This window comes from Corvus moneduloides, chromosome Z (genome assembly GCF_009650955.1).
Source record: "Corvus moneduloides isolate bCorMon1 chromosome Z, bCorMon1.pri, whole genome shotgun sequence".
In the NCBI taxonomy this organism is placed as follows: domain Eukaryota; kingdom Metazoa; phylum Chordata; class Aves; order Passeriformes; family Corvidae; genus Corvus; species Corvus moneduloides.
This window is the reverse complement of record NC_045511.1, coordinates 30,019,798-30,027,671: the sequence shown is the minus strand read 5'-3', so window position 1 is coordinate 30,027,671 and position 7,874 is coordinate 30,019,798. Positions and strand designations below refer to the sequence as shown.

The 7,874-nt window shown below is 45.8% G+C and overlaps 1 protein-coding gene across 1 annotated transcript in view; it reads left to right on the top strand.

The window, feature by feature from the left end:
• Nucleotides 1-6,405: 6,405 nt before the first annotated feature.
• Nucleotides 6,406-7,874, top strand: part of GNE (glucosamine (UDP-N-acetyl)-2-epimerase/N-acetylmannosamine kinase) — a 37,557-nt gene continuing 36,088 nt past the window's right edge. The window contains exon 1 of the mRNA XM_032097441.1: nucleotides 6,406-6,505. Within this exon, the coding sequence (XP_031953332.1) occupies nucleotides 6,455-6,505 (51 nt within the window). The 5' untranslated portion in view covers nucleotides 6,406-6,454. The remainder of the gene's footprint in view (nucleotides 6,506-7,874) is intronic.

Sequence of the window (7,874 nt, the reverse complement as noted above, 5' to 3'; positions counted from 1 at the left end):
AGTGTTGGCAATGCATGAATGACATCTTCAGTCCCCTGTGTCAAATTCTGAGCTCCTTGGTTTGTTATTTGGCACTCAAGTGAGATAGTTTTGATTGTTCCCAAGTGTTGGGAACTGAACAAACCCACTAGGATCAATAACTCAATTAAACAGCAAGAATGAGAGAATAGGAAGGGTTGTCTCTTGTCTATGCCTGTGTTTACACAGTATGACACTTTCCAGATAGGGCTAGGACAAACCTTATTGCTAACTGTGATGACCATTCTTTAGAGAAGACACCCATGTATGGACATGGATCACTGTTGTTTTCTGAAGGGAGCATGTTTTTTATCTTGTCTACCTGCTATTAACCAAAAAAACCTGCATATTTTGATCCATAGCTGTCCTCTCCTGCTCAGATAATTTAAGCTGTGGAGAAAATCTCACACTTCCCCTGCTCTGATCAAAGACAGAGAGTGCGCAGCTGTCAGGTTTATACCAGAACTGCTGGCTAAATCTTCCCAGGGCAACTTTCAAGCCTAGACATAGGATGACACATCTCATCTGAGGCAGGGGACAGAAGCACTCAATGCCTTTCACTGCTCTGTCAGGGAAGACATAACAGGCAGCTCTGAGAGCACCAGCCAGAGCTCTCTCATGCTCAGATACCTGACAGTGGTGCATCCTTCATAAACAGCTGGCTCTGTGAAGAATCAAGGTTTTTTGGAAAGTGCTGAATCTTGACTGGTCTCCCTTCTATACATCATCACAGCTTTGAGGTAGAAGGCAGTTAAAGGTATTTTCCCAAAGTTTGGTTAAGGGCAGAGGCTGTCTAAGGACCATCCTCTAACAGGGATGTTCTGTCCAAAACAACCAAGTGCTCTTTTCTGTCAAAAGTCAGATGTGAGCTGGCCTAACAATCACATGGATCTGTTTCCTTAATTAGATCTCATGACTTCAGCATAATGGTTACAGGCCTCCTTAGAAAATTCTAAGATCCACATGGCTTTCCTGGAGCTAATAATTCACCTTCCTCAAAACATTTGTTGCTCTTATTTCCCTTCTGGAGCACCAAAACAAGTATCAATCTAAGTCACTGAGGGATCTGAAATCTTCACAGGTAAAAAACTGTAAGCAAAATGTGACCTTCTTTAATACGGGACACCAGATGGGCTTTTTGTGTTTTCTAGGTGAACATCCCATGCCATCTCCAATGAACCCTACCTTCAGCCTGCTTCCATACATACCTAGTTATATAAACCCAGTACTTCCAGACTTCTGCTTCTATAGAATGTAGCAGGGATTGCAGTTCATTTCTGCCTGAATAGTCAGAAGATGATCACCATACAAATACTTCATTGCACTCCACTTGTGCAGGATCCTCCAGAGCTTGAATCTTTTGAAATTATAAAAGCAGGGGTAAACGTTTTCCTCTAACACCACATAGCTCGTGTACTAAACCTTTACTCTGAGAACCTTGTTGCATACAGCCACATTATAGGGATACAGCAGAAGACTTAGCCAAAAACTATCTCAGGAGTAAGATTCAAATTTATTGAGTGTTGGAACAGGCTGTGAACATGTAACAAAAGTGATGTTGCTCCTGCTAGCAGAAAGATGCTATTGTATTGCAGAGGCTACCAGTTTTATCTTAAATGAGTTGTGTTTACCTAAATATACTAACCATTCACCATACTGTACACTACTACCTATAGAAACTCTAGGGCCTTTACCACATCAACACACTTGGACTTTTAGATGAAGTACTGGCGTTTTTTTAAATATCAGTAAGATGTTTGAATCATCATCTGTTTGAATCTGTGAAAAATACTGGGTCTTACTAAGTCTGCAGACCTGGAGATTTTCTACACAGAGCTTTCCCATTCACCTCCCTCTTGACCCAGGGTTCTCTGCTGTTGTGGATCCAGGACCTACTTTCCACTTCTGTCAGACAGCCTGGTCAGGCACTTACACAGTGGATGAAAAGGGCCAGAGGAAGGCCCCAGCTCGTCTGAGTCATCCACAGTCCCTCACGGCAGTGGCTGGTAGAAACCACCTCTATTTCTGTCATTCTGGAAGTTCAGACCTTCCTTTCTCCTTCAGCAACTTTACTGTGCTAATTGTTGTACTGAATTCTTCCAGTGTTTGTGGTGACATTTTTTAGTTGAGCCTGCATGAACTACATAACAGTAGTCTGCTCTTTTCTTAGTGGACGTTCTTCACATGCTTTTTTTCAGGAACAGCCTGGAGGCAAATAAAGGAGGGTAGAGCAAGAAAATCCAGTAAAGCAAGGTTAATTGTTTAATCAGAGATTCCTTGAAAAGTTCCTTCTATCCCTCCTTGCCCCAAAGCAGAGAGAAGTAAGTACTTCCTAGAAGGGATCAGAGGACTTAACATTTACTCTGAACTTCCTGCAACACCAGCTCACTGCTCTGAATGCCCACAAAGGAGCAGAAAAAAACCTTCTGTAAATCATCTATGCCCACACTTCAGCTTCCTCCACGCCTAATACCTCATCACTTGGGCAGGGCAGAAGCCTCCAGACTGTATAAACTGCCAAAAGGAGAGCAAGCGAACCTGTGAGAAGTTGTTGAAAGCCCAGGCAACACTAGCAGGAAAAGGGTGATGCTACCTCCCTTTCAATAGGAAAGGTCAATGAAGAAGTGTGGAGAACAGACACAGCTGTGTGAAGTCATCAGTGCATATCTTATATATCACTATATTCATTTTAGTATCACATGTAAACGTACGAAGGCAAAGCCTTTTTTATTCCCCTTTCATTATCAAGCAGCCAAGCTGCTGTCAGCTATGTGTCAGCTGCCCAAGCTGGCCAGCAGCAGGCAATGCAAGCAGCTCAATTTGAGTTCCCTGTGCAGTTGCCTCTTCCTCAGAACACCCTGTTCAATGGGGTTATTGCTATTTGCAAGTCACTGGTCTCATCAAAGAAGGGGAAGAGGGGAAGAAATTGAAACTTCTGCCAAATTGATAAAAATTGACCAGTATGTTACTTAAAATGCAATAATTTTTTAGACCGTAGACTGAGTTGACATTGGGCAACAACACTTTACCAAGACTTGTTCCCTAAAGGAGACGCCAGAAGACAAGGGTAAATGTGGCACCTGAAGGTCTGGTTTTTTGTGAGAAGGCAGGCACTCAGTTAGGTCCAAGTAGCTTGTATAACCTCAGGTGGCTCACAATTCTACTGAAGATTAAAGGGAACACAACCCTCTCTGTTTGTCTTGTGTGCAGAGAAGGAGTGGTGGACTGTCGTGGTTTAACCCCAGCTGGCAATGAACCACCACACAGCTGCTCATTCAGTCCACCCTCTCATCAGAAAGGGGCAGAGTATCAGAAGACTCATACTTCTGGCTTTACATAAAGACAGTTTAATGGGGACAGAAAGAAAATATTGTGACGATTAATAATAACAACAACAACAATAGTAATAGAACATACAAAAAAGTGATGCAGAAAGCAATTGCTCACTGCCTGTTCACTGATCCTGCCACTTCCCGAGCAGCAGGCCCCAGACAGCTTTCCTTCCCAGTTCATATACTAAGCATGACATCATATGGTATGGAATATCCCTTTGGCCAGTTGGGATCAGCTGTCCTGGCTGTGTCCTCTCCCAGCTTCTTGTGTCCTTCCAGCCTTCTTGCTGGCAGGGCATGAGAAGCTGAAAATTCTTTGACTTAGTATAACAATACTATAAACTTAATAACAACTGAAAATGTAAGTCTGTTATCAACATTATTCTCATACTGAGAATATCAGAAACCCAGAATACAACACTATACCACCTACGAAAAATAACTTATCCCACCTAAAACCAGGACAGGGACATACCACAGAAATTACCTGTTGCTGTTCTAAATCAAGGGATAGTGAGGGAAAATCTTGTTAAAGGTTCACTTTATGCATCCCCTGCCATCCCTCTTGCATAAAGTCTTACACTTATGTATTACTGCACCCACACAGGTATGTCTGCAGATCCTGCCTGAGAATAACAATGACCCTTCAGCTAGGGAGGCTAGGACAAAGGCACATAATACTGAGAGCTTCAAATGCCTTGGGGATACTTTGCTGCACCTCTGAAGCCTGTAGCCATGTTTTCCTGCACACTGGGTAAAACACCAGTACAACTCATATGGCACACAAGGGACCAGGACAAGAACACTTGACTGTCCCTACAAGCACTCAGGTGTGCTCATTTGTCTGAAGGAGTTGGGTAGTTTTCAGAGCAGACTCAGTAATGTCTCAGACTCTTGGGTTCCTTCTTTTTCTAAGTTTTAGGAAAAGTAAAAGACAGAGGGCTGTAGCACAATGGACACAACTCCTGGCAGATGCGAATTTTCCACAGTGCTACAGAATACAGTACTAAAGGAAAAAATTGAGTTAAATAAATGAACTTGCACTAGTATCAATCCAAAACAAAGGCCCATCTGTAAGGGTATTAATCATTGGTAAAGTAGGAAGTAAAGGTCCCATGCCAAACAAATGATCAGTGACATTTGGAGAAGCAGGATGACAAATGTTTGCGAAAGTAGAAAAGTACAGTAAGAAAGGAATTGTGTTTCGAGAAGCCCAAGGGAATTTGGGCTTTTCTTTCTAGTAGTGTTGTCCCAGAGGAAAAAAAAAGAGAGCCTCAGTTTCTAAATTTAAGGTCCTCTTTTTGTCAACAACAGAGAAATTTTGGAAACCAAGTATCTCACAAAGGGAAACTTCAATACAGCTTGTTTTCTCCCACAACTGGCAAACATATTTAAAACCTATATACACACATATATATTTATGTGTGTGCCTACACATATACACGTGTAATGCAGCCCTGGGAGAAGAAAATCTGTTAATTGAATGTTTCAATGCTGAGAAGCAACAAGAACTGAAAATACATATGTGCAGGATGAGACTTCAGTAGAACAGAGTGTAACACTGCTGGGTTTCAGATTAGACTAGAGACAGAAAGGCTTACATATGCTTCTGAGACAAAGGAAGAAGAGAACAGCAAAGAACTCACAGTGACTATAAACTGAAAAGATAACCGCACAGATCTGCAAGCTATGTGTGTAAAATGGGGAAAAAATGCAATATACAGTTCTCAGCAAACTAAGAAAATGTCTTTTTCTTCTCCAGTTGTAGAAGTGCCCACCTTTTGGGAGTCTTTTGTTGCTGTCCTTCCTTTTGTTCTGATGTTTTATTTAGTAACTTGCCTTATAGATACTTTAACTGGATAAGATGAGCAGCTAGAAAAACATCGTGGTAATAGAATGCAAAAAAAATTAGAAACTGCCAGGTATAAACTGCCATGACTATAAGGGAGGAATCAAAAAAGATACCAGTACAGCACATTGATCCGAATTAAAAGAGTATCACAGCAATAGTCATGGCCACTACTGTTGAATTGTTTGTGTACAGGTGTAAATCTGGTCAGAGAGAAAAAGCCAGTCAGTAAAATTTACAGGTGCTGTGTGCTGACCTGCTTACTGGAGCAAAGTGCTATAAATTTATGTGTTACTTTGAACATCTGTCCTCCAGGAAAAACAAGCAGGAAAGGAGAGAATGGTTGGAGACAAGTATTTTCTCTGCAAACACTAAGGCACACATGTTAAAAATCAAAAGACATTTATGAAAGAACTGCAAGTACCCCAAGATGACCCAGAAAGTTGCATTTGCACAGGTGTCTAGAGCATCTTGGGGCTCTGCATGAGAAGGATAATTTCAGGGCTCCCTTGGGACAGGGCACACACATGCAGGCCCCAGGACTTCCCAAGGGGTCAGAGGTACAGCTACGAACAAGACACAGCAAGTCACAGCCTTCAAACACTGTCTTGAGACAAGAAGAAACTGGAATTAGACTTGTGGAGTTCTGGCTGTTGATGTCTTTCAGACCTGTGTTTGGAAGACTCACTTAACAGGTTCTTTGCCTTGAGACAGAAAAAATGCGGATTCCTTTTGTTCTTGACCAGATCTGGGTAGTCTTGGTGATGTTAAACACACAAGATGTCATGAATAGTAGCGGGTAATATCCACAAAGATGCTTGGCAGCAGTAAGGCTGGCTGCATTTCCTCACCACTGTGCGAGCTCTGAGGGTAGCCAGCCGGAGAATGGCTCTCCGAGGCACAGGGGAGCACTAGGAGGCGATACCGGGGAATATTCGGAGTAGGACCCCGCTTCCCATGCTGCCCTGTAGGGATAGCGGGACGGCCTTAGCGCACGGCGTGCCAAAGCCTTGGTCCCCAGCATGCCTGGATCACTCCGGAACACGAGGAAGTCTCAGCAGAGCCCGTCATCCCTCGACCCTTCGGCGGCGCGCGGACCCCTCCCGGCGGCGGGCGGAGGGCGGCGCTTGCGGGGCGGTCCCGGCGTGGCCCCGGCCCCGGGTGCCTCTCCCGCGGCGTGGCCCCGGCGCCGGGTGCGTCTCGGTTTGGCAGCGGCAGAGCCCGCCCGGGAAAGCGGCGGGGAGCGGCGGCCGCCATGGGGACGAACGCGCCGCCGCGCCGGGAGCCGCTGGCCCGCGGCCCCCACGTAAGTCAGGGCTGGGCGCGGGGGCCGCGGGCGGGCCGGGGGCGCTGCGGGGCCGAGCCGCGGCTGAGCCCCCGGGCGGGCGGCCGGGGAGGCAGCGCTCCGCCGAGCCCTGCGCCGAGCCGGCTCCCGGCGTGGGGGGATGCACCCGGGAGGGAGCTTCCCTGCCCGCTCGGCGAGGATGTCACGGCAGGCGCCGTCGCCAGGGCCATGGCGGGACCCGCCTCTGTATCTCCGTGTCTCTATCGGGCACACGGGATTTGGGGCCGTGCCGGCTTGATAAGCTGGGCGTTTATAAGTTCTCGTGAGACCTGTGCTGAATGGTTGCCCATTTGTGCCCTTTCTCTCCGGATTCTCTTTTCATTACCCAGTGCATAGCAAGCTAGGGGAGCCGGTGACCTTCCCAAAGCTAGCACACTGTTCCTTGTAACTGTGGCTACCTTTCTATTATTTGGGAGACGAGAAATTAGATTCACACACATTAGGTTCACTCACCCTGGAGCGTGGTCTCGGCCCGCGTCTAGAATAATTTTCAGTTTTATTTTGTTGATATACCTGTGGCAGTGACGGATGGCCTCAACATGCCAGGTGCTATACAAGCACATTAGGAAGAAAGGCGTGCTCGCTCCAAGGATTCACTTTCAAGCAGGATGTGGACAGGGTTTCGGAGAAGAAGCATGAATGCAGGCAGGATAACAAGGGGACTTGAGCTCTGTGAGGAAATTTTTTAGGTAGGTTTTCTCAGAAGACATTCGGCTAACATGTGAAGTCAGCACAATATTGAGGGGAAGGCAGAGGGGAGCCGTACAGCAGGGAGGACAGCAAGTGCAGAAAGGTTGGGAAGATGGCACTGGCAAGGGGGCTAAAACCCATGGGAGAGGTCCAGATTCCTTGCCATTTGGCCAGCAGTGCCACTGCGGGAAGTAGTCCTAATAATGCCGTTGCCCCAGGCCATTCACTTTGCCACCTGTAGAGCAGGTTTTGTGGCTGACTGCCAGCTGGTTTTAACTACCAGGAGCTATAGCTCTCTGCATGCTTGACGGGTGTGGAAAAGGTATCAGAGGTGATGTCTGCCAAAATACAAAACAAAAGGTGTGTGCCTATTATGCAAAAAGGCCTATTCCATTTCAATCTGAATGTTCTACCGTGTCAGTTCTTTCTCTGAAGCTTTTCTTTACATATCCTCCCTTTCCTCTTGTGTTCCAGCCAGCTTTGACTTCAGATTTGGCACCAGGTCTCCCTGAGATCTGGAGGTGTTGAGAAATATCACCTTGGATATTCACCAGTGAAGGCATCCATCTAGGACTCAGATTTAGGCTTTAAAGAAATGGATTTCCAAAAAGGACTGAAAATATATCAGTTGTACTTATTT